General features: G+C 45.3%; 1 protein-coding gene across 3 annotated transcripts in view; it reads right to left on the bottom strand.

Moving 5' to 3' along the window:
- Nucleotides 1-22958, bottom strand: part of LOC117774065 (aryl hydrocarbon receptor-like) — a 51490-nt gene extending 28532 nt beyond the window's left edge. For all 3 annotated transcript variants that reach the window (XM_034606115.1, XM_034606123.1, XM_034606131.1), the window contains exons 1-2: nucleotides 22457-22958; nucleotides 13755-13942 (exon numbers count right to left, since the gene is read on the bottom strand). In XM_034606115.1, coding sequence (XP_034462006.1) covers nucleotides 13755-13942; nucleotides 22457-22515 — 247 coding nt within the window. In that variant the 5' untranslated portion in view covers nucleotides 22516-22958. The remainder of the gene's footprint in view (nucleotides 1-13754; nucleotides 13943-22456) is intronic.
- Nucleotides 22959-26817: the final 3859 nt, after the last annotated feature.

The following is a 26817-nucleotide window of genomic DNA, read 5'->3' as shown; positions in this document are numbered from 1 at the left end:
GACGAGACGCAGAAACACGAGAAAACCAACAAGACACTGGAAGGAAAGGAAAAGTTCAGATGGTGACGCAGTCTCGGTCAAACAGGCCTTTTTTTAAAAACTTCAAACCATTGTGTCTTCTTTAGTGTTGCACATCGCTATCAATTACACAACTTTAATTTTAGAGATTAAAAATATTCCCAGAAACGACAGCTGGGAAAGATACGGCGGGGGGAGGGGAGGGGAGGGGGGGTGATCTGTCCCAACAGGCTTTTTTCTTCAAGTGTCTCCAAAGAAAAGAGAAGAAGCAGAAAATAAACAGATGAGAAGCACAGACGATAGAAGCAGCGATGTAAACTGCTGATTACATTAACGCGGCTCAGGGTGGTGTCACCCTGTCGTCTGCCTCGCAGCAGATCACATTTCCTGCTGCTGTCGCTCACATTCATTCGTACGTGTTGAAAAGCTAAAATGAGCCGTGGGACGATGAGTGAGAAATAAAGAGCTGATGAGTTTCTCCCAGTTCGACTTGTTTCTGGTGGGTTTACTGCGTCGGGCACGATGTGGAGAACCTTGTTAGACGCTGGGTTTCACATCTGGAAACGCTTGAGCTTGAAATGTACATGAGTGCACGTGTAAAAAAAAAGAAAAGTCTCTGGGCGAGTGAAACACAGACGCAGCGTCCTGTTATTTTTATTTAGCCAAATTCAAATCTGGTTATTTTTAGTCAGAGTTTTAGACCACGTGACACATTATCATCGATCTATAAGTTATAGATTACGTCAGATTACGAGAATCAAGTCCTCATTTAATGTTATATTTTGAAATATATTTTTCAGGAAATATCCAAAAAGGAGAACTTGTGTCCTGAGTTTATTCTTTTAATACTTACTTTACTTTTTTCCCCAGAAGATGACGACAATTCTTAAAACAGACAAATAACTGATATTCTGATCAGACAGAAAGTTCCTGCAGCAACAAACCATGAATATTTCATCAGCTGCTCGATCACTTGGGTTTCTCTTGTTTTTCTCCGGCCGACTTGAATCTATAATGTGAGATTAGTTGTCAGTGCAGGTATCGAGTTGTGTTGGACGGCAGCTCGAGTTCCCCCTGCACCAAAGTGTCTCTTGGCAGTTCCTTGATTCCTTAATGACCTGCACATAGTTGCCTCGCTGCCTGTGTAAACTCTCATTCATGGGGAGGAGGGGCGGGGCCCAGAGGCTGCCAGTAATTTTCCATCATAAAGATCCGACCCAACGCACTTCCCTGTTATTAAGAACAACAGGGCCGCTGCAGCTCCAGACGTGCAGCGTGTGCAGGGAGACTCCTGATATCTGACAGTCCTCAACGCTCGGCTCCTGATTGGCTGCGTAACGAGCAGGAGAGATAGCTGAGTGATGGATCACTCCGCACAGTTTCAAACGGACAGGGGGGGGGGTGACGTGGAGCGGACGCAACAGGTGGACGGAGCGACCGAGGGTTGAAACATGAAAAACGCAGCAGATCAGCGGCCGGCGGTTCCTGCACGTGGTGCCGCAGGATTTACAGCCGCGGAGAGACTCGAGCGCAAAAGAACCAAAAACACAGAGCGGAAAAACAGGTGGCGAGAGCCGACAGCTGCAGGAATCAAGACTCGGAGGAGTAAGAGCCCGATTCTCTGGCCCCATGTCGTCCTGTGCTCACTGAATAAAGGCTCGAGCTTTTCATAATTGATCTGCAAGTAGGTGGAGAGCACGCAGGCGACAGTAGAGCTGTGAAGAGCTTAGTTCACTGAACGTGCAGATCTCAACACGTTCAAGCTTCTCAAACTACAAAATAATCTAAACAAATAGAATATCCAGAGGGAATACACACTTTTCTAACTTGAGTCTTTACCAAAATGTGTATTTACCAGAGAAAACGCAGCTGAAATGCCTCAACTCAACTCAAAAGAAGCCTCAAGTCGGTGATTCCCAACATTTCATGTGTTAAAATCAAAGAATGTGCAGTTGTGAGCCCTCGTCACATGTGTGTGTCGAGCAAAGAGGGATTTTTCCCTTGGTTCGGAGGCTCGTTGGAGGCTTCAAGTGGTAAAAGTATCTGACTCTCAGTGAGAAAAACTCCAGAAACAAGAGAACAGTCAGACGGAGTACACACACTTTGATGTCGCGGATCTCTTTAATCATATTTTCATCCCTGGCGTTATTCTTGGGACCCATTTATTGGCTCCCCGCTCCCATGCTGCAAAGCTTTGGCCCGGTTTCATTCCAGGTTATCCAGTTACATTCAGGGACAACAGCTGGTGGAGAAACACTCGGAGGAAACGGATTTTCACATCTTCAGAGCGAACGAAGAGCTTTTACATGATCAGTTATAGTTTGTGTATCTGCTGCTTTACCAGTCAGTGTGTTTACTGCCCCTCAGTGAAGTATAATATTTAAGTCTTGTTGACCTTTCTTACTGGAGTCTCACGGCTACAAGTTTTCAGAAGACGAGCACAAAGAGCACGAAGGCTTCGTCCATTTCCAAATCCAACATGGGGCATAAATGAGTCTTTAGGCTGCTCAGCAACATACCTGTTGATGAGCCTGACTAGGAAACATGATATTTGACAGGATAAATCACATGAGGATGTTTTTGTGGAGCACAACAATCACTTAAATCGCTTCAAGATGGAGCAGTGAAATAAAAGAAGAAAGATCATTTTAATTCAAAACAAAGACATATTCTGACATCAACGGCTCAACGAACGTCCAGCAGAGAAGAGTCCAGATCGATAAAAACGTTCCCCCGCTGCTGCACAAACTGTCACTGTGTTAATTATCGTCATTGTTGGACGGCGTCTCCGACAAATCAAAGCGCTTGGCTGGAGCCCCCCGCTCCGTATCAGGGACGTTCGCAAACAGCTCGGCAATTATCCAATGAAAGGAGAGGCTAATTCTGAGCGACACATTTGGGTCGATAAAGAGGAAGTGGAGTCAGGAAGCAGCTTGTTCCTCTGAGGAAAATGAGATCATGACGGTTCGGTAACTGTATCCTGACTCTGGAAATATCTGAGCCACCACACTCTCGTAAAAAAGGGTCCTGGGTAAAAAGTTTGAGAAGCTCTGAGGAGCCACGATGCAGCTTCTCCTCCTTCTACACAACTGAAACCCCCCCACAATACATAATGATTCACCAAACATGTGGTCGCAAGAGCTTTTTATTTTTAACTAATATGAGATTATGCTCATTTCCTAGAGAATCTTCAAATGCTTCATATATCTAAACTCTAAATACTTAAAGTTGATTTCTGTTAAATAAACATATTCCTTCAAAAGATTTCTAAATATAGAGACATGAACCGAATATTTCTTAACTCTTCATAAGTTATTTGAGCTGTGTACATTGTTTTTGAGATATTAACGTTTCTTGATCTTAGAAAAACAGCAGCCGACCGTCGATAGATTGGTTTTTTTTTTCCCAGTTTCTCAGCCTCGACTTGTGGATGAAGATTGTTAGTTTAAAGAAGAACGATATTGAAATCCAGCTCGGGTGATAGCCTGTATGCTAATGTTTGGTTCAGCCACAGGAGGTTTTGTAGGAGCAGAAACAAACAGTCGTCTTCTTTAAATAAATCTCACTTAAATCAGATTCACGCAAACAGCACAGATTTTCTACAGGCTAATTTAGCATGTAAAGGGGTTTTTCGTGGCTTGAGATAACTGCCAGCTACCTGTAACTTACTGCAGGGGCTTCTGGGTAAAAGGTCAGCCTCACCTTTGACCTGCAGCTGCTTGTCCCTGTGGACGGTTTTCTTTATTATTCACTCATGCAATAACATGCAATAATATATAAAAAAAACACTGTGACGTGCACGAGCTGCTGCTTTTCACTGATCTTTGATTGGAAATAAATCCTGCAGATTCCCTGTTATCCTAAATGTTTAGATTTTGAAACTTCCTTTTCTAATCGTATTCTGGAGACGTTTGCTTGATCTCCTGTTGGAGCAGGATCTTCTTTTCTGTCCCTGCGTGCTCTCAGCAGAATCGCAACCGAGATTCGAGATAAACCACAAAGCGCAGAGCACATCGTGTCCTGTACTTCTTCTTTAAATAACAACGCCTATCTCTCGAGTGCGTCCGAGCCGGTTTGGCCCCAGGGCTGTGGCTAGAGCAGAGGTTAGCAGACACCTTTCTCTCCAGCGCCACTTCGCCCCGGGCGCTTCCTCCCGCCCTGACTTCCTCTGACAAACATAACTTCCTATAAGACACAGAGGAGAGATTAGTCAACGTGTTTTACAGGTTTCCCCTGATTAACTGACAAGCACGTGGAGCTCGGCGGCGAGTTCCAGGCGGAGCTGCACGTCGGGCCGAAGCAGCGATTAAGCTGCATTTATCATTTTCTAACTTTGATCCCATGTTAAAAAAAGCTCGTTTTCATTCACAATTTGGTGCATTGACGTCTTGTTCCCTTTATATATTGACAAAAGCTTACCACGCTTTTCACAGCTCTTTGTTTGGGCTGTTTGTGCGAGGTTGGCAGGGACGGTTGAGCAGGAGGGACGATGCAAATCATTTTTATAGTGGAGATAAAAATCTGGACGAGGCTCGGTAGTAACATCTCACCTCGAACAGACAGAGACATGACGACAAACTGCAACTGCTCCATCAAAGCAGATGTGTCAGGTGCTGGGATTTGTGGGTAAAACGAAGTGAGTAAGGCTTTAGTCACCGATGGGGAGCGGACAGATGAAAGAGACGGAGGTTGTTTGATTGTTCTCCAGCTTTATGATTGTTCTCTGCAGGAGGAAAAGAGCTCGGCACAGAAACAACATCGTGGCACGAAAACAAAGCACGCCCACCGCAACGTGTGACGTCACTGACTGGGAGGACGCTGTGATGAAGAGTCGTACGTGTTTGATCCATGTGGATCGTGTAGAGAAACACGCGTGTCCCACAATCCCTCTGGTCTATAGGATCTGTACATTGATAAAACGACATCGTCATGAAAATAAAAGTCTCGTAATTCCTCAAAGTTTTCAGTGAATGTCATAAAAGAAAGAAAAGAAAACTACAAATTTAAAGGATATGAAATGATTTGTTAACGCTGAAGATAAAATACAAAAATAAAGCAGAAACAGTGCATGAAGCAGCAGCAGCATGTTTCTGCTGATCACCACACACACACACACACACACACACACACACACACACACACACACACACACACACACACACACACACACACACACACACACACACACACACACACACACACACACACACACACACACACACACACACACACACACACACACACACACACACACACACACACACACACACACACACTGTGGTCTTCCCCAGATGCCTGGGCAGGTTTCTACACGAGCGTCTGTCTGCTGTGTTATGACTGCGACCCGGCGTGCAGACGGTCTGCAGGTCTGATGTTATCACCCTGGACCCACTGAGACAAACAGGACTCGTTCCAGACCCTTTCCAGATCATGTTCCAGGAACCAGACCACAAACAAACACGTTGCTCTTCTCTCGTGCATCATGACCTCATTTCTGACCTTTGACTGCACTGACACATCAGCTGCATGAAGACTTCCTTCAACGTTTACACAAGTCTCAGGTATTTAAAATGGTTCCCATGTTTTCTCCCTCCTCTCGTCTTGTGTTTGATTCTGTGTCGACAGAACCGGTTTGCGGCGGCGTTGTAAAGGTCTCTCTGTTGGACTTTGTCTCTCCTGCCAATACAAATATTGATGCTCATACTTCACTGACACAACCTGGTTCTTTATGGCTCTGTTCTCAACCCGTTCACCCTTCACTGAACAAGCTGTTTATCTTTTACCAGAAGACAATGAATGAAAACTAGTGAATCAAATCTTTGCAGAAAGCAGAAATGTAATATATACTTTTAAAAGCGTGTAACAACAAATCTAAACTGAAAATCTGTGACTCCCTGTAAAGGAGTAGGTGCAATAAAACAAGTCATATTTTAAAGTTTAACAGGAGGAACATTTATCCACAAAGTCCCAAATATTCCAGGAGACCAAAAACCTGCAGAAATCCTGGGTTTTGAGAAAATATATCCACTTTTCTCTCACCCTGACCAAAATCCTGTCTTACAGAACAAGCAGCAGCGCCTCACTCAGCCTCACTCGGCCTCACTCGGCCTCACTAAGCTTCACTCAGCTTCACTCAGCCTCACTCGGCCTCACTAAGCTTCACTCAGCTTCACTCGGCCTCACTAAGCTTCACTCAGCTTCACTCAGCCTCACTCGGCCTCACTCAGCTTCACTCAGCCTCACTCGGCCTCACTAAGCTTCACTCAGCTTCACTCAGCCTCACTCGGCCTCACTAAGCTTCACTCAGCTTCACTCAGCTTCACTCAGCCTCACTCGGCCTCACTAAGCTTCACTCAGCTTCACTCAGCCTCACTCGGCCTCACTAAGCTTCACTCGGCCTCACTAAGCTTCACTCAGCCTCACTAAGCTTCACTCAGCTTCACTCAGCCTCACTAAGCTTCACTCGGCTTCACTCGGACTCACTCGGCTTCACTCAGCCTCACTCAGCTTCCATCAGCTTCCATCAGCTTCACTTGGCTTCACTCAGCCTCACTCAGCCTCACTCAGCCTCACTCAGCCTCACTCAGCCTCACTCGGACTCACTCAGCTTCACTCAGCCTCACTCAGCTTCACTCGGACTCACTCGGACTCACTCGGACTCACTCAGCTTCACTCAGCCTCACTCGGCTTCACTCGGCTTCACTCGGACTCACTCAGCTTCCATCAGCTTCCATCAGCCTCACTCAGCTTCATTCAGCTTCACTCAGCTTCACTCAGCTTCACTCAGCCTCACTCAGCCTCACTCAGCTTCACTCAGCTTCACTCAGCTTCACTCAGCTTCACTCAGCTTCACTCAGCCTCACAACGAAGCAGGTCCCACCAAACGCTGTTAAACCAGCATCTGTTTCCTGACAGCGGTTCCCAGCTCAGGACTCCTGCCAAACAGTGAATCTGCAGCAGGTCTTGCTTTGTGTTTTGGAGGTGAGCTGCTGATATGTTACATTTATGCGTGTCTGTGTGTGTGTTTCATGTCATTGCACAGTGTCGGTGTGAAACCTCAGCAACGACCACAACACTGGTTTCTGTCTGTCGACGCCTCGGAGCAGCCTGCCAGGCAAACGGCAGGAAAAAGCAGAAGAGGGGAGAAGTGGACACTCCCTCGATTCTTACAGAACAAAAGTTTTACTCACAGTCTAGAAAACTTAGAGCACTCAAAGTCCACTTACTGGCTTTTTCTGGAGCTTTTGACCAGGTTAAATTGAGGAACAGTCAAACCAAAGTGACCGGAGATGTTTTCTTAGCTGTTGTTTAAAAGCTCTACAGTATCTCTGACAGCACGGTGACCCTTGACCTTCAACCCCCTCCTCCTTCCCCGGCCATGAGACTGGCCCGAGGTCGGGCTGGGGGTTTGGTGGGGGGGGGGGTCACGGGGTTCAGATAGAGGAAGCTCGACGACCTCCAGCAGGTTTTATCTGCTGGGAATACAGAGCGCAGCCTGAAACCGTCCGCTGGAAACACATCTGGAAAATACATGGAGGGGGAGGGGGGTAGTGTGTGTGTGTGTGTGTGTGTGTGTGTGTGTGTGTGTGTGTGTGTGTGTGTGTGTGTGTGTGTGTGTGTGTGTGTTTACCGAGGCCCAGCCGAGGAGAGGGAAGTTCAGCCGAGCTATTATAAGACCACAAATTACGGCTCTCCGCAGCCAGAAATCTCCTCTGCTGGGGCCTCATCAGACTTCACTCCAAAAACCAAACACATCCACTCTGGAAAAATGTGGAAACCTCAGATCCCTGCGCTGTGGATTCAAGAGGACCTTCATCACAGAGCACTGATCTGTGGGCAAATACTTCAGTGACACACACAGACAGAAGGAACAAAAGATTCTCAATGACCTTCTTTGCCTGAAACCTCTCAACATCCAGCTTTTGTCGTAAAATGTTGTTTTCTTATTTCTGGTGAAATATCACCCTGTACTTTCAGTTTTACTTCTTTTTTTCCACATTCTTCTGTGACGTTGTTGTCTGGACATTTTGCATGTTTTGGAGGCAGTTGTGTGTTTTCTCTGTGGCTATTTAGTCTTTTTGAGGCAGGTTTTCATCCCTTTTCAATCATTTTGCATCTATTTGAGGCAGATGTTTGTCTCTACGAGGCCATTTTGTCTTTTTGAGGCAGTTGTGCAGCTCTTTGCAGCTGTTTTGCAATTGTCTTGCGTCATTTTGCAGCAGTTTTGTGTCTATATGAGGCAATTGGGGCCATTTTACATTATTTGAAGTCGATTGGTATCTTTTCAGGTGTTTTTCGTCCCTTTTAGTTTATTTAGGCCAACGATCATTTGCACAGTCGAAGCGAAGCAAAGAGTCCGAGACACAGACGCTGACAAACAGAGCCGTGTCTGAACATGAGGGAGGTCTGGTTCAGAAAACGTTCATAGCATTAAACAATGCCCATGTTGTGAGCGTCGATCCATGGGATCAAACCTCCAGGCGTTTCCCAGTGGCCTCTCCGCCCCATCCTGCGGCTCGGCCCCGGGGTAAGAGACAGGGACGAGAGGACGGACACAGAGCGTTCCTTTCTCAGCCACTTCCTGCCGCTCCGACGTGCCGGCCTGGCCTTCCCATGAGCCTTTACACTCCAGGGTCGTCTTTGTTCGCTGACAGGCATGCTGGGAAATTCTCCATCGCACAGACTCGGACTCGTCACAATGAGGGATTCACCGCGGCCGCAGACGCTCAGTCAGTCTGTTCCTTTGGATCTGTGAATGTCATTATTTCTCTTTCAGCAGACAAATGAAGTCACTCCTCGTCTGCGGGTTAACGACCAAAATGACCCATAATGCAACACGCAACCAAAATAGAAGCGCTTGCACGTCGGATGTTTACATTTAACATTTAGAGTTTTAGCTTTAGTTAGTATTTTAAAATATAAAAACTCAAGCAATGAGAGCTCAAGTATTTTAAATATCTTAACTCACGTGTTACTACCTTTAAAAAAACTCTATTAGCTCATGGGAACCCCCTCGAGTGCACCTGAGCTAAACCGATCAATAATCTGTGTTTAACAGTCTAATAATCAGACTGAGCTGCAGTTTAGTTTCTGCCTGACACTGTTTTCAGATCCTGTGTCTGGAAGGAGGAATTTTATTGCCCTTAAGTAAATGTTTGTCCTGGGAATGGAGGGAATATCTTGATTTAATTTGTGGTCACTGTTCCGCTGCTGTTTTCTCTGACGCCTGCAGAGCTCCGACTGGTTCGGGTGTTTTCCCTGCGTCGGGGAATCGATTTTAATTGCGATGTGGGCAGCGAGGCTCATTTATAAAAGGCTGTGCAGCTTTAACACCGTCACGTCTTCACTCACTCACGCAGAGCCAGAGGTTTTCTCGCTGTTGCATCATTCGTGTCTCATGACGAGTTACAAAGCCACGATGGACGATTAAACCCAAATGGTTTTCTGATCTTTTAAAATCGCTTATCGCTTTAATCATATTAGCAAATATGTTTTAGGGCCACAATCAACCACAGTGGCTTCATATCTCAATACATTTGTGTGGTTCGTTGATTAAAAGATTGTCTTTTTGGCAGATGTCCATCCAAACACTTAGAGCTCCTACTGTGCTCTTAACCTCAAGGAAGCTCCTTGAATTTGTTATATTTATTCATGTTAGTTTGATACAGACATCAGGTTTTCTCAGCCTCGGAGGTCGTGTGGTTTAACATGAGGGAAAACGCGCTGGAGAGACGGAGCAGATCTTCACGTCTGCGCTTTCTGTCTCAGCGACCGTCCTTTTTAGACCATTGTTGAGACGTTTTTAGAACTTAAAGCTATGAATCAACATCTAAATTCTGGGTTTGTCCACAAGAAGATGCTAATTTTCCCAGATGGAGCAGCTCAGTCTGCGCTCTAAGAATATCGAAGCCACTTCCTGTCCTGTCGCTGCCCCGGCTCCAAACATGACCTCACAGAAGATCATCCATGTTCTCTCAGTCCAAGTAAACACATATCTGCTGATGATCTACAAACATAATTCATAGACACACGAGGTAAACCTGCATCTCAGCTCACCAGGACTGAGACACACACTGAGACACACACTGAGACACACAGACACACACAGACACACACAGACACACACAGACACACACAGACACACACACACACTCTCTCTTTAGTTGAAGAACACGGCCTCATTTCAACCTTAATCCTTGAGCAGCTGCTTTGTATCAGTTTTACCTTTTAAACCTTGTAAACTCCATTTTATGGACTCGCTTGTTGCACGATGTCTTTTATTTTGACTGTTTCCACGATTATTTCTACGCTCCGTCCTCGTGCTTTTATCCCTCCACACTTTTAATAATCACCTTTCTTTGATGTCTCGCTTTTATTTGACCGTTAAAGCACTTTTATGTTTAGTGTAATAAAATCAATACGCTCTATTATCGCTATTAGAGCGAAGCAAAGACAGAAATCCACAGAGGAACAATGGCTGCAGAGTCATGATTATTATCACCATTATTAGGCTGCAACATTTATCAGCACACACCAGGTGAGACCTGGAGGACGTGGACGGTTGACGACACTATACTACCTATGAGTACTTCACGGTACATAAATATGACCCTGAAAGAAAAACACTCTCAAAACCCAGAGACATGATTTTCTGATAATAAACTACAGTTGAGGAAAAGATATCAGGAAATTAAGGGACAACTAGTTTGAGGAAACCATAAAAAAAACTCTGCAGCTACTTTATAGTTTGAACGCTTCCTGGTTGATTATTGATCGATTGATTGATTGATTGATTGATTGATTGATTGATCAACCAATCTGCTTCCTGCCACGTGATATGCATACTCAGGTGTGTCAGTATCGACGGCAGTTATTACGGATGCAGAGCCAGAAGGTTGTTTTAGTTTTAGAACTAAAAAGGTGGATTAGAGTGGATGTAGCCTGGAGGTGGGGAAGCCGACCTGTCATTACACAAAACCTCAAAAGCATCGGTAATGAGGACTTTGTTCAACAAGTGCAGATAATAACCTGCACCACAATGGGCTTTCACCGACGTCTGATGCGTGCACTTTAGAAGAGACCTTTGAAGGAGCAGCTGAAATTGGGGGAACTGTGTGTCGGCGGGTTTCATGAATGGATAAAGCCCTGAGTTGTCCTGCTGCAGACCTGCCGTGCAAACAAGCCGCCCCCCCCCCCCCCCCCCCCCCCCGCTGTAACAACACACTGGAGTCCTGCAGCGTTTGTTTGAGCTGGAGTGTGGGGGGGGGGCAGCGAGCCGAGCAGAGCGGAGCTGCGAACCTCAGACGTCGGAGCCGAGGAGGAAAGGGCTGAACAGTCGGAGGAAAAGGGGCCCCGGGGTGCTGCAGGGGCCGCCACAGGAAACGGGTGTGGCTCGATGGGAGAGGTGACGGATCGGTGGCCAAGGAGCGGGCGTGTTTGTGTGTGTGTGTGTGTGTGTGTGATCTCAAAAGCTGTTGTGAACACTGGCATTTATATTTCATCTCGTCCTTTTTAGATAAATCTGTTCTCAACCTGTAATAACCTGCGGCGTGTGTGTTGCAATCAGAAAGTAAATGAGTGGCAACTGGGCGAGGGAGTTAGGAAATAAAAACACTGTCACATGCTGACTTAGTTATTCTGTGCTGATCCGGGGGTGAACGTGCCAACATGGATTCTGACTGTGGTTTGGATTATCACACAAAAGGCGCCAGTACCTGTCATAATAAAAGCACAAGCGCGGTGGGATGTTGACACAGGGATGCAACTTATAAAGGATCAGGGATTAATCTGTTAATTCCTTTCTTTGTTCATGGAATTGATCTCTTTTACAATGATAATTCTATTCACAACATTAAGATTTTTCAATAAGGGAACATGACTTGTCTTTTTAAAACAGCTGTAAAATGTAATCTTAATCTATGACTATTTCTTCTCATCTCCTTTCAAAATAAAAGCCCTGGGCGAAGCTGCCACCTCACCTCATAACGACACTTAACCTTTACCAAAGTAACCAGACTCCCGGGCGCATCTGTGCAGCCGACACTCAGCGAGCGACGCTGCCAAATAATTGATGGATCCGAAGCAACGGGCTCTGACGTCTGAACGAGCAAACTGAGATCAGGGCTGAGAAGAAACGGCCCAGTTCGACATATCAACAACCATTCTCTGTTTTCATTCAGAATCCCATTTACAATTACTTCATCTGTTGACTTTTCTTTGTCTGAATTCTTCCCCCAATGTGCTCCATGACGTCAATTCAATCAAATCAATCAATCCACTGTTTAGTCTAAAAAAAAAATGTTGTATAATGTAGAATAGAAAGCGTGAAACTGGACAAACACTCTCGCCTGCTCCGTCGACTCATCGACCGCCAGAGGAAAAGCTTCTGACCATCGCAGTAACAGTGACAGCAGGTGCACACTGACATGTTTACACTCACACACACACACACTGGACCCTGAGTCTTAACCCTCATAAAGTCGTCACTTCCCGAGAGAGGGGGGGGGACATCATCGCCGCGGCAACGCGTAGAGAGAAATGCTCGCCTCCTCTCGCTCCGCTTCACACCTCCTGTTGCTGAGGAGGACGGCTCCGAACACACGAGAAGACAGAAAGGGACGAATTTCATCGTCCTGCACTGATGTCACCGCTCAGATAGTGACACCACACACACACACAGACACACACACACAGAGACACACACACACAGAGACACACACACTGTAAATAGGAACCTCATCTTTCAGGCGTTCTGGATCTAATTGCTGCTATTTTCAAAAGAGGTCGCAGAACAATGTGAGGAAGCTGGATGGAAACTGGAATAACCTCCCAGCGCCATGTTGACAGAAATAGGGCAGAATTCTTTTTTTTTTTATAAATAACCTCCTGGTTCCCAGAGGAGAGATTTGACTTCTTTTTTTTTTTTTTTAAATAACCGAGAAGTTTATTTCTTTTTCAAGTAATTGTTAACAGAGATTTAAAGCAACATTTGGGAAACAAACAGTTGGTTTTCTTCTTAGCCGTGAAATGTCTGTCTGGTAATTCACTTATTCTACTATGTGTTTGCAAGTTCAATAGAAGCTCTATTAAAAAGATAAAGACTGATTAATTAACCTGCATTACCTGAAGTTAAAAGTCTATTTATTCTAATCTGTTTCCACAAAATCCAGCATTTGTTGTATTGGGATTGAGTTTAAATTGCCATTTCATCTATTTAATACTTTATCCACTTCCAGTTTCTGCCACAGAGAAAAGTTCAATGAATATAAAATGTATATCTCTCAGTTAAAAACACGCAGGACGTCTCCTCGCTGCCGAGCTGTTTAAACTCGATGGGACTGAACCTGGTAGAAAGAAGACAGCGATTCTGCTGCATCAAAAAACAAGCGCTCCTAATGATTCCTTCAACCAATGACATCGCAGCGCCGCCCTACGTGCTGCACAGTAGCAGAACACCAGCAGGGAAATGGAGAAAAACGTGACGCAACATGACGAAGCTGCGAAGGAAAACGTCATGAGAGGCTTTGAAAGAACGTCAGAGACCCTGTGATGGTGATGTTCCAGTAAAGAGACGGGGAGGCTATCGAGTCAGCAGCAGTTTGATACCCGATGCAAAATGAAACTGATAGTAAATGTACAAGGAGAGAAGAGTTGAGAGGCTTCAATGGAAGAATAAGTGATGCAGCCGGGGAGATAAGAGACAACACATCTTCAGCTCCGGAGGTTTCCACACTCACCACTGAAGAAGCTCTTGACCTTCAGGTAGCCGACGCTGAGGCGCAGGACGGACAGCTTGTCCAGCCGAGCCCTGACCTCCTCGGTGAAGGGCAGCAGGCTGGTGAGCTTGTCCAGCTCGCCGTTGAGCCGGTCGCGGTGGCGTTTGGACGGGTTGGACTTGATGCCATCGGGAGGTGGAGGTTTGGGGCTGCGGGCACAAGAAAAAGGACTTTAAAACAAGAACAGAAGGTTAATTTAGGACATAAAAACAAACATCTACAAGAAAGTAGAAGCGGTTTTGACTCTTTTTTTTAAAAGGTCAGTTCCCCTGACAAGTCACAGCTCGGGTTTGAGACTGAGAAAGGTCACGGTGAGTGCAACCAATGAGCTGGAGGCTAAATATGTTCTGTAAACTGACGTCTGTGTGCGTCAGTGCAACAGCAGCTGGAAGACATTGAAACAACAAGCAGATAAAACAACAGAGAGACACATAAATAAATGTGCGTTTTAAATAAGGCTCACAATTATTCCATTTATCCATTATCAATCATCTCATCTCATGAATTAAAACGATTCATAAACCTATGACTCAAAATCAAAAGGTCAGAAAGTTCCCAGGGTACAAACTGACATTCTGGATGAGTGTGTTCAACTTAAAATGATTTAAGATGTGAAAAATCTAGAGATCTTCACACCTGAGAATCTGGACACACTTAAGGTTTCAAGAATAAATCAATTATTGGAATGGTTGCTGCACAACATTCAATAAGGAACATGGATATTTAATGTGTGCAAATGAAGTTAAGACAGAGTAGTAAGTGCCGGCCCTCTGTTTGATTTGAATAGACATCCCTCTGTGAAAGAGCTTCTGGATGTGGGGGAGTGAAACGTCGGCTGAGTGAACAACAACAAAGCCCCGACCACCTGGACTCTCCAGAGGCCGAGCTGTGGAGGAGCTCCATCCGCTGTTGCCATGGGAACCAGGTGAACGGCCTGATGCCACCTGCTCAGGGACGTGTTGTCGCCCGTGTGCTCGACTCCGCTCTGTCATGTTTAGCTGGAGTGTTGACGAGAGAGAGAGAGAGAGAGAGAGAGAGAGAGAGAGACAGAGAGAGGAAATGGACAGTTTCCTTCCTGAATCAGATTTCCTTTCCACCATTTAAAAAAAAATTACACAAAATACAAAACTGAAAGTTCAAAGACCAAGTTCTTCTGCCTGCAACTTCCTGCTGACTTGAGACACGGCAAATGATGTCAAGGGAGCAAGATGGCGGCACTCGTTTCCGAGATAGTTCAAATTCATTTTGGGGGAGAACAGAAGGAAAAACAGCCAAAATAAATATACTCAGTTTACTGTAGTTGATAAATCTGATCCGTGGGGGTGTGATGGTCTAGTGAAGACGACAGACTGTTACATATTTAAATCCTGATTAAATTATAGAGGAATGCCTGATATAATAAACTCTATTCATAAACGCCCGATGACACCTTGCAGCTCCAGTCCGCTCATATTGGTTTCCATATCGGCCTCGGTGCAAATAAATTCCTGACACGTTTTTGTTGTTCTAACCTGTGTAATGTGGTAAATAAACCGCCAGTCGCTCAGGCCCCGGCTGCAGCTCGACGCCGACGGGACAGATGAAGCTCGGCGGCAGGTCTGTATCTGGAACTGAACTCCGGTGACCGGCGGTAAACCCAGCGGCTTCTCGTCTGTAACTCAAACCAGACCTCCGCTGCACAGAGGGGCTTTTCTTTTTTCCCACAGAAGGTGTGAGGCCGGCCCAGGAGATGCCGCTCGTTCAGGGTCAACCCGAGCTCCATGGGGGTTTTCATACAGTCTGATGACGAGGGTTAGTCTGACCATTGAATTTAGATTTGTCACCCATTCAATTTTCACGTATTCAATTCCTTATCAGCTCAGAAATCAACTGGTGACTTCTTCTTTGGTGACTCGTGTTCTTCAGAAAGTTGAGACAAGAACAGCAATGAGTCGTTTAAAGATTCAGTTTCACACAATTTCCACTGAGAGACACAAGCCCTCATCTTTACTTCGGCTTTTCGTCTGAAGAAAACACACAAACGAGACTTAGTTACAAATAAAACAAATAACTAGATCCGTCACTTTTACATTTTTCATTAAAACACGGGGGGGGAAATGTTTGAAGCTTAAATTTACAGTCTAGACGTGCATCAGACGAATAGTTTGCCTCATGACCCAGCAGAGGGCGCTAGGGAGCAGCTTGACCTACTGCGTTGGAATAATCAAATAAGTTCCCGACTTGGAAAATTCACCCGAACGCCACCTTAAGTCAGAGGACAACTTAGGCCCAGGAGGTGCCAAGTTGCTGGCATCAACAATTTGAAACCAACCCAACTCATACGCCTGTGACACCTGATCCTGTTCCTTCGCTCTTCAAGCACAGGAACACACCGAAGTCGTAAAAAAAGACTTTACAAGAAAGTCAGCAGCGTGTTTTGTGTGTGAACAAAGATAAGGCTGTTTGGCAACTTTGTACAAAGCAGCTAACGTCCTCGACGGCGGAATCAAACCCGCGGTCTCTGCGGTTGGCCTTCCACCAAACTGAGGCAGCGGTGGACGTACCACAGACGAGCGAAGCAACGTCAGGTGTTCAACCTTTTGAACGAATTGGATGTGATGTCAAAAGCCCAAAAGGCAACATGAAACCAAAAGGAAGCAGGTTTGAATCTGCAGAGCAGAGAAACTGACGTTAGATTCTCATGTTCACGACGTCTAGACGATGCATGTTACGGAACGTTTCCTGTAAAATACAATAAGATGAAGACGACCTTGCAAAATGACCTGAACGCCGGATTCTGCCATTCAACACATACAGACCCTGGCTACCACCACTGACAGAGTCGGATTCTATGACTCATCAACGGTGCCTTCAAGCGTCCTGGAAGGAAACTGTGAAAACAGCGAGGACCAGAAGTTCTTTCCTCGTTGTGTTTGTTCAACATCTCTCACAGAAACCTGCTGCAGGCCGTCTGCAGTGGATACACAATGTAAACAGCTCCGGGTTCATTTGCCAATATCAACTTGTGCCCTGCAGGTAAGAGAAGGCTTCCTGTGAAATATGATCAATTTAGATGATGGGTACCAACGAGTCTGAAGCAGGAATGTGATCCACTGGCCAGTCAGAGACTTTTATCTCCGGGTGGATCAGTGAATCAGACTGGAAAAGGACGAATTGTAAAATACGTTGAATCCAAAAGAGCAATCAAAGAGGTTACAGGCAAAACGTGTCAGAAGAACTCATGCCTCGACTCGCTGGAGTTAAGACCTTCACAAACTTCGGGACCAAAACTGCCTAAAAACACAATCACTAGCACAGAAAACCACTTTCTTGAAATGTTTTAGAGCTTTTTCTGCTGTTGAGAGCCGACAGCCTGTGGGAGAACAGTTGTGGAGGGAAGTCTGAAGTGTAACTGCAACACAAACGTGTAAAATGTGGACGCTGGCCCTCCTTCCCTCCTTCCCTCCTTCCCTCCTTCCCTCCCTCCCTCCTGTAAATAAGACATCTGCTTCCAATAATACTCCAGAACACGACATATCTGAAATCAAGGCGAGATGGCTATCGCTGCATTCCTGACGGCACAACTCCCTGCGAGAACAATGAGCGACCAGTGTTGTTGCTTCTCGCTTTATCTGCTTAATCTGTCCTGGAAGGGGCGTGTATATACGAGTGTGTGTGTGTGTGTGTGTGTGTGTGTGTGTGTGTGTGTGTGTGTGTGTGTGTGTGTGTGTGAGAGAGAGAGAGAGAGTGTGGAGTTGTGTTGGATTTGAAGAAACACTCCCCTGCGCTCACACAAAGGCACTTTGTCTCCGACGGGGAAACGACACCTTAGCGGAACAAAAGAAACTAAATACGATTTTGGCATCTGCTCCCTGCCGGAGTTATGATACAGGAAAAAAAGAGGAGTGTGAGAGCTCCAGTGATATCAGAGCCAGAAACACCACGACACAGCCGATAGGTCATCGGGTTTAAAGCTGATCGATACTCTACTAATACTAACATCATCTTTCACACATGAACATAAAAGATTCTCTGCTTTATGTGTCTTTATGTGTGTCTGTATGTTTAAGGCACTTTTCAAATTAATTTACATTTTTATTCACATTCAGCGTCACAAACACTTTGATCTTATTAAAGTGTAAAACTCAGCACCACGTTAATAATAATAAATAAATAAGTCAACTGAGTTTATGGTTAAAATAACTAGAGGTGTCTGTTTTTGACTGATCTGGTTAATTAAATTAAAATGTAGGTATTTAATCACTTTGATGCAAAGATACTGGAATATATATCAAATACTACATAAATAGTCGGAAAATCCTATATTACCAACATTAATAAGTACTAATATACATATTTTAATTGTGTTTACTCTGATTAAAGTCAGTGTTTATAACTTTCCTCATCCATAAATATTAGAAATTATAGTGGCGAACGTTGTAATGAAGCAAAGCTGATTAGCACAATGCAGGAATTAAAACCCATCAGAATAAAACCATCAATAAATCAACCAGTGAGTGTGTTGTGGCACTGGCCAGTGTCATAACACCCAGGAAGTGGATGTTGGGAGACCATCACGTGTTAGTCATGAGAGAAGCTGTGCGTCTCGGGCTGCCGGCCTCAAGACGCACCAGCAGGACTTGAGCCAGGATCACGTCCAGCGACACACAAAACAACAACAGCAACAACACAAGGAAGAGCAGGACGAGCAGGACTGACCGCTCTGTTCCTGCTCTCTTTCATTCTGTCTGACAAACAGAAATCATCTGGCACTTGAATTCATCTGCAGGGAAACACGGAATCTAAACACATGCATGTGCAGCCATGCTCCACATTTCACTGAACACAACAGAGGTCCACTGTGGAAGGAACGTCCACTTCTTGTTCTTTAACGCTTCTTTTCCTTTCATCATTCTGCAACTTGGAAACCTCATTTGATCCCCTACCATCAAAACTCAAAAGGGGAACTAAATGGAAATTCCTGTTTTGACTACAGGCTTTTTTCCCCTATGGATCATAAATCATCACATTTCAAATTTCAACTTTTATAGGGCCATAAATAAAGAAACTAATAACTGTGGTTTTGTGCCCATCATGGCCAAATCATCAGAACTGGCTCTGATGCACATCACTGCATCTCCAGAGTTGTCCCTCAACCCTTTAGGTCCAGAGTTAAGTAAATCTTCTGCGGCATAAAAACAATATTTCAGACCAAAGTGAGCCCTGGAGAAAAGCTCTTTCCTCTGTCAACATGACAACACAAAGTCAGCACCATAAAGAAATACTTTCCCCAGTTTACTGTGACGAACCATGAATGTTCCCTGCGGCACAAAAAGCATTTTCCCCACAAACCAGCATCATAAAACTTTTACTGGGACACCTCTGACGGCGAAAAAGCTCAATTATGACCTTTAGTTAATCCAGGAAACAGTGTGTAAAGTCTATTTATGACATATTGTCTGAAATGCATAGCGTGCAACTGATATCAGATATCAGCTGGCAGCCTTCTCAAGTCCAATATCTGCACCGCACCTTATAACTGGTGGAGCTCACCACAGCTGTTTGCACACGGGCAATGAAGTTCAGACATTTTCTTGGAATTTTTGCGGAGGAGCTGTATGTGAGAACGCAGATGTCTGAGTGAGCTGCTCTGGATGTTTTCAAGAACATAAGAAATGTCAGATTTAGTTTTTAAGTGGGTGTGTTGTTGACGTTTCTAACGCACACGTACAAGACCACGACAAAGACGACAACTTGAGAAGACGACGCACAAAGATGTGATTTCCACGTCATGTCCTCCCTCCTGCTGCTCTAGACCTGAACAATCTCCTGCTCTTCATATGTGAAAGGCAAAACGTCCTGACCCAGTTTTCTGGACATTTCCCCGTCTGAACACAGCTTGTGTCTCTGGTGTCTCTGGTGTCTCTGGTGGCTCACTGGGCAAATACCAGTATGATATAACGGCTTTCCTTCGCAGCATATACATGAGCATAGTTTCAGAGTGTCACGTTCATAAGTCATGAAGGGGGTGAATGGTTTGTGTCCACATACTTTACGTCATGTTGTGTGTCTTTGTCGGCTTTTGTCTTCTTACTTAAAGTTTGTTTTGCACATTTCTGTGACGCTGAACCACGTTGAATTCTCCTTCTTTCCTCCTCGCGGACATTAGCATAGATTTAAATGTTCTGGTTTCACGGTGCAGTGTAAACAAAAAGGTGAAGGGCTTGAGGGTTTGCTGCTGGAACACCGCCTCCAGTGCTGCCTGCCGGTTAAACACAGTCCGTCTCACACACTCATAACTCACTCACAACACCCCCCCCCCCCTAGAAAAGAAAGGAAGAAAAAGATAAATTCCCAGAGAGTAAGTTTTCCTAAAAAACCGAGGCGAGTGAACATGGCAGACTTACGTAACCGTTTGCGTGACACAGAACTATGTTAATTTGAGTCGAGGGAGGGAGGAAAAAAACAACCCCCGAAAAAACACACAGAGAGAGACAGAAGGAAAGACAGGAAAAAGTATGTTGTGGCAGTCAGAGGAGGAGGAGAAAAAAACAGAGCGAGTCTCAGATTACGCCATCCTCCCTCCCTCCCTCCCTCCCTTCCTCCCTCCCTCCCTCCCTCCCTCGTGGAAACATTGCGTGAGAGTGCTCTCGCTCCGCGTCCTGATTATGATTAATGCAGGTAGTACCACACACACACTGAAACCACGGTTCTGGCAGGGTTCTCCCAGGGTTCTCGGCTCCAGCCTGTGGTTCCGAGTGGAGCAGTTAACACTCTGTCTGGCTTGTTAAAGTTAGAAAATCACAAACTGGTAAAAATCACAGAGAGGAGGCGGAGGAGGGCGACAGGGAGGATTAAAGCGGCTCTTAAATCCTGAAGGAACCAGGAGACTTCTACTACAGCACGGTGCTTTAAAGAACCCATCTAATGTTCTTTACAGAACCATGAACGCTCCCAGTGGAACAACTCTGTGCTTAAAAAAAAGCTCCTAAAAGTAAAAAGAACAGTGAAAGTCTGAAGTTACTTCCACGTATAGAGAACCCCTCAAAAGGATCCTTAAAGAACCCATCTCAAGGTTCCTCACGGCAATAAAAGGTCCCAGGATGAAACTATTTTCAGCGTGGTGCAATAGAGAACCCACGGAGAACCCATATAAAGCTCTTACGGCACTAAGTGTTTTTTAATTGCACGGCACATCAGAGAACAAAGTAACGTGGAACGAAGGGAAGAGCCCTTGATGCTGCAGATAAAGGATCAAGGCAGCACCATATAAGGTTCATATTAGGGATGAGCACAATCAGTCCAGATGTTTATAAAGGCTCCTAGTTAGTCAGTGGCAGAGACACCAGTCGGCTATACGAATAAATTATCAACTTTTTTTATTGTCACCATTAACAGTCTGTTATAAACTATTTAAGTATGGAGCCTGTCTGAAAGTTAAGACGATATGAAGGAGGAACCGTTCTACTATGGTACTAAACCTCTATGAGGGTTCTAATACAGAGCTGTTACACACACACAACCCTTGAAGGTTCTTGAAGAGGGACTTTGCACATCTGTATGTCCCCTGGGGGCCACCGTGTGTTGTCTGAAAGGAAGTTAGTATCTGCAACCTGCAAAGGGTTCTGTTAAGGTGTTTTCTCAAGGTTCTCAGGGAGTTCTGATTGGTTCGGAGGTGCCTGACTTCAATTCCCTGTTTCACCTGGGTGCTAGTAGGAGATTGAAACCCAGAGCCGGGCTTCCACTGAACAAACAGCAGGACTATGCAGCACATGCTGAAGAACGATCTGCAGAGCAACAGTGTGCAGCAGCAGCAGTTCTCAGATTGTGGTCTGGGGCCCTCCAGGGGACCGAGCAGGGGAATCCAGGGGGGGACGAGATGCCATGTGCATGTTTACTTAAATCACAAGTAGAACCATGAGGTGGTGTGATGATATTCCTGATGTCCACCTCCCCACCCACAGAGCGCCCTCACCTCGCTGCAATGCTCCTCCAGGAGGTTTCTTGAAAGGAGATCTGAGTGAAATGGCTTTTTTTACAGCGTGGAGTCCATTTGCACGAATCGGTCTGAGAGGGCCAGCTGTCTCACATGGTATAATTAGATTTAAATAGTACTGAAGCAACAGTTTTCTTTTCTTTTCCATGCTGCATGTGGATAGGCCTGCGCGGCTGTTGGACTTCGGCCCTTCACATTACCTCTGGTGTGGCTGGCCAACATTGCATAACCGCAGCAGGGGGAAAATAGACTTTATGGATCGAGCTCGGGACAATGTCTCTTCTATTGCAAACACAAGAGCCCAACGCAGGAGCTGCTGCGCCCTTGTTCCCATGCAGCTCCGACTGCGATGCGGAGCGACTGGAGGTGTTTGCACAGCTGCACGCGCCTCCAGACAGACGGGGCTCTGCGCAACGCACCCGCACGACTCACGAGTTACAACCGCGTTGTGTTTGCGTTGTATTGGGTTATAAGCTCGTCCCGGAGGATCACGTGCGGTGCGGCGCCGCAGCCACAGACGCACGTCGGGGGTGTTCACACAGACAATAAGGTCATTACGCACAGACAAGTCACTGTAAACACGCTTCAAACAGCCTGTGGGGTGTTATTAGGGTCATTATGGGATGTTACTATGCGGATTATTAAAGCAGTAATTACAGTGGGGGGGGGGGGGGTTTGCTTGACTTACATTTTCTGAACGGGCTTCTTTCGCTTCTTGGCCGCGTAAAGCGCCGTGCTCGGCAGCATGGTGGCGTCCGGGCAGACGAGGGGGGACAGCGGCTGCGTCCAGGAGCGTCAGGGTCTTCACGTCCGGACCGAGGAAGAGGGAACCCCCTCGACGACGAGCGACCAGGACTGAAGAGGATGCGGGGAAAGGAGCCGGAGAACGAAGCACAGAACCCGTCTCCTTCTCCTCCTGGTGCGTAAAAACTACTTTTGTTTCCTTCGACTCCTCCAAACGTCCGTAAAGACGCACGTCAACTACCGCAACTTTCAATAGTCCCGACGGCCGCGTACTCCCGCGTCGGTTCACCGCAGAACCCCGCACGCTTCACGCGTTCGAAAGTAAAGTAAAGTTTAAAAAAAGTCCTCGGAGGGATTTCTCTCCTCCGTTGTGATTTGACAGGGCTGGTTCTGCTGCCGCCGCCGCGCGCTCCCGACGCGGCTGGTGAGTGCGCGTGGGGCGTGTGCTCGTGTGTTTGTGTGTCACCGTAATAACGCGAGAGGAGAAATATTTAAGGTGGAACGAATGTGGGCCAAACGCGACTGACAGCGCAGAGCGGGAGGGACCAGGGGACTGCGAACCCACCCGGACGACCTTAAAAACACTCTCCACCAATCACAGCACAGCATTTACACGATTTTTATTGTAATTTTTACATTCATTTAGTTTAAATAATTATAATAAGAGTACATACAATACAAATATAATAATACTCATACCTTTTTAATATATTTGAGCAGGAAATTATACTTTAGTAACTAGTAACAATAATACATCATTTTAAACATCAATCATTTTATTGTAAAACTTCTAACTTTGTATATGGTTTGTAATTAATTGATCATGATCATGAATTATTAAAGAATAATTAATTCTACTGTAATGGGCCTGAACTTTTCACGTGTTTTGTTCATTTTAAATCGATTAAAAATGATTTTAATAGAGAATAACTGCTCAGAAAGGAGATGACCTCTGACCTCAGCGAGCATCATGGGATGAAGATGAAGATGAAGATGAAGATCTCCACCTGCACAGGTTGGTTGTATCCCATCATTTACATGAGTAACATCTAGACGTATGCAGCTGTTACCTGGTTTAGTTCAGTTTAGTTTGATATGTTTAGATTTAAGAACACAAGAATTAACAGAACAATTACCACAAAGAGACACAAATATTTGCAGATACAAGTACATTTGTATTGGAAAACTAATGGTTGAAAATATATCTTGTAAAAACTTTTACTGCCAAACAACCAGGAGAACACAACCGGTCTTGATAACTCTTGTTTTTCTCAAGTCTTTCTTCAGCTCCACCACCGGCCACGACAGGAATAGACCGAGGTGCTTGTACTTGATGAATGCTGCGTCCTCCTACGCCCTGTCATCGGGAGGTGAACTCAGGCTTTGCACAGCCCTGCATTTGAAGGATTCCTGTATTGTTCATTGTGCTCCGTGAAGTCAATGTCAGCAGAATTTATCTTAGCGCCTGGCGAGCGACGTGCTCCAGCACGCCACGCACCATGAAAGAACTGAAAGGTGCACAAAGTCACTTCTCATCACCTGATCCCCAACGTCTGAGCTCGTATCTTAAGCTCTAAGATACGAGCTCAGACGTTGGGGGGGCTTCACTGGTTCTGTCGGATATGAAGTAAACTGGAATCTTGTCATGATGGTTCAAACTGGAAAAAAATGACAATGAATGGCATGAAACAGAAGGAGTTGATGTCTCTCTTTGAACCACAGGAAATCAATTTGCTTTTGAATGTTTTTCTTTCTAGTTTAAAGCAGAGGCTGTAAATAAAGACGGACGGTGCATCTCCACTTCCTCCTCTCCAGGAATGAAATCTCCTGGATACAAACGATGCCATAGTCCGCGCAGCAGTATCGTTCAAATAAATAGATAGAAGGACAAGTTTGATGTGTTGAGGTGCAGCTGAGCCTTGGAGTCTCCCTCCCTGCACCTGATGAGGATGATGAAGGTGAAACCTGCGCAGACTGATTTACATTATTTATGTAAACCATTCCCTGTAAAGACATTTTGGTCTTTTCTTCTTCCCTGTAATTAAAATGTACTTCTCATTTGCAACTGTTTTGCGTATTAAAACAGTTCCAGGTCGGCCTCATGGGAGCGCTGAGGGGGAACTCTTGGCGTCCATGTTGCCATGGCAGGATGTTGTGTTCAACACTAAACACGGCAGTTACAAGTCAACAGTTATCTGCGATATGCCACCCTCTGGCCCTGTTAAAATGCAACCTTTGTTTAAAATACACCCTGTTTTAATACAGCTTGGCTCAATCTCCGAGCGCCTGGCAGCCGCGCTCTCGCTCCTTTGTCTTTATGAGACGCTTTTAAAGAGCCACAGCACCTTTTTCTGTTTCTGCAGCTCGGCTTTGTTTCCCCGTCTTCACGTAGAAGGATTTTGAGAAGGATGACAGTTTGATCCGAGCCCGCAGAGCTTGAATTGCTCGGCTTTGTTATCTCCAGACGCTAATGGAGCGGAGCAGTTGTTGCTCTTAATTGAGACATGCACAAAATGATTTATAGCTGGTAATTAAAATAAATGATAGTGCTTTTTAAAGGATAATAGCTAAGTTTGGTCCTCGGCTGACAGCATGATTATGAATCAGTAGTTTTGCTGTGTTGCTTTCCTCTGATCAGAACATGTCCGCTGCAGCAGTTGAATTAAAAGCCGGCCTGTTTTTGAGGTTTTCTTTAGCTTTTGGCTTTCACTACACAGGGAGCAGAGGCCATTACGAGGCCAGAACCTGTTGTCCCTCATCATTAGCTTGCTCTATGACTAAAGTGCACCAGTTTACATATTTGGCAGCACCAGAACAGGCTGAGGAGCTGCAGTAACTTTCCACCGAGCCACCGCAGGCTGCTGCAGCGTTTTATTGCAACATGCAGAGGTGGCATTTACACGGCTCCCAAAACTCTGACTACAACTTGTGAAATTTGTGCGGTTAGAGTTTGATTCAAAGCAGGGGAGGGTTCCCACGTAGACCCTCTCTCTCCTGGGCCACAGCTCCATGGAGCGGCGTGAAGGTGGTGCCTTGCTCAACAGCACCTCTGCATCTGATACTTTTCTGTTTGAGCTGAATGACATTTAGTGATAATAGTATTTTCTTGCTCTCATGTTATCAGTGGAGTTTTCTTTATCAATTACAAATGAGAACGCATGTAGGTGTGATTTGAGATCATGATTTTGATGTGATTAATCGTGCTGCCCTGAAGAGCCCTGCAGGAAACCCACACACCACCTGAGGGTCGACTTATCGATGCATATATGGAAGTATCCACCTCCATTTGGCCAGAGTGCAGAATATCTACGCTCCACCGGGGTTAAATCCCTCTGGTTTTATATTTATAAACAGTATTATTTGACCTTTGGCTGTTTTCTGGTTCCTCGGACAGCTGGCACAACTATGGGAGAGTCTTTCACCGTCTGGAGCTTTGACACAGACGTCTCTAAAATATGAAATGGCACCAAACATGGGACGACGGTCAGGGTGAAACTTTTTAGACATCCGTCGTCTCAAATTAGCACCGGGCCACCGACAGAAGCAGGGATAGAGGATGTAGATCAAGATATGATTAAAGGTCACAGCCTCTTGAAATTACAGGCCTGCTGCAGTCGTGTTTTTTCCATGTCGGGCCGGTCTGGATGGGCTCGGACCTGCGGCTCATCCTTCAGCCCTGGTTAGTGGTGAGAGCTGTGCAGCCGGAGGAGATGCGGCAGGCTGCAGCTCTGGTTAATAGTCGTATCCGGGATAGGCGTGTTCTGGTAAATTGGTGGCAGATGTCGTGGAGTTTGGACGCAAGCGGGGACTTTCAGAGGCAGAGCGGTGGGTTTGTAAATAACTGTGGAATCAAAACTGGAATTTAGGAGATGTTCTGTCCGTACTTGGAGCTATTTGAGCTCATTTGGACTCAACTTTAACTTCTATAATTAGAACTTTTCTAGTTTTCAAAGTGACATTTTTTTTACTAAAATCAATTACACAGTCTACTCTATGTCCTGGTCCATTTAAAAAACATACACAACGTTTCAGCCAACATGGAAAAACTAGAGCCCGAATGATAAATAAATACAGATATTAGGGAATAAAAAATGTTGGCAATGATTCCTGAGATGTCGTTTTCAAAACCCTTATGATGAAGAGATATAACGGGGGCTTGATATTTTACAGTTTAACCATAAACTTTATAATAGATCACTTTAAATGAAAAGAAAACTCAAATACAACCACATATATAGATAAAGATAAATAAACATAACATTTAAACCTGAATCACATACTTTCTGTGCATTATTCTGTAGAATA

The sequence above is a fragment of the Hippoglossus hippoglossus genome, chromosome 2 (assembly GCF_009819705.1).
Source record: "Hippoglossus hippoglossus isolate fHipHip1 chromosome 2, fHipHip1.pri, whole genome shotgun sequence".
NCBI classification, from domain to species: domain Eukaryota; kingdom Metazoa; phylum Chordata; class Actinopteri; order Pleuronectiformes; family Pleuronectidae; genus Hippoglossus; species Hippoglossus hippoglossus.
The sequence above is the reverse complement of the archived record's forward strand: the minus strand, read 5'-3'. Positions and strand labels throughout refer to the sequence as shown.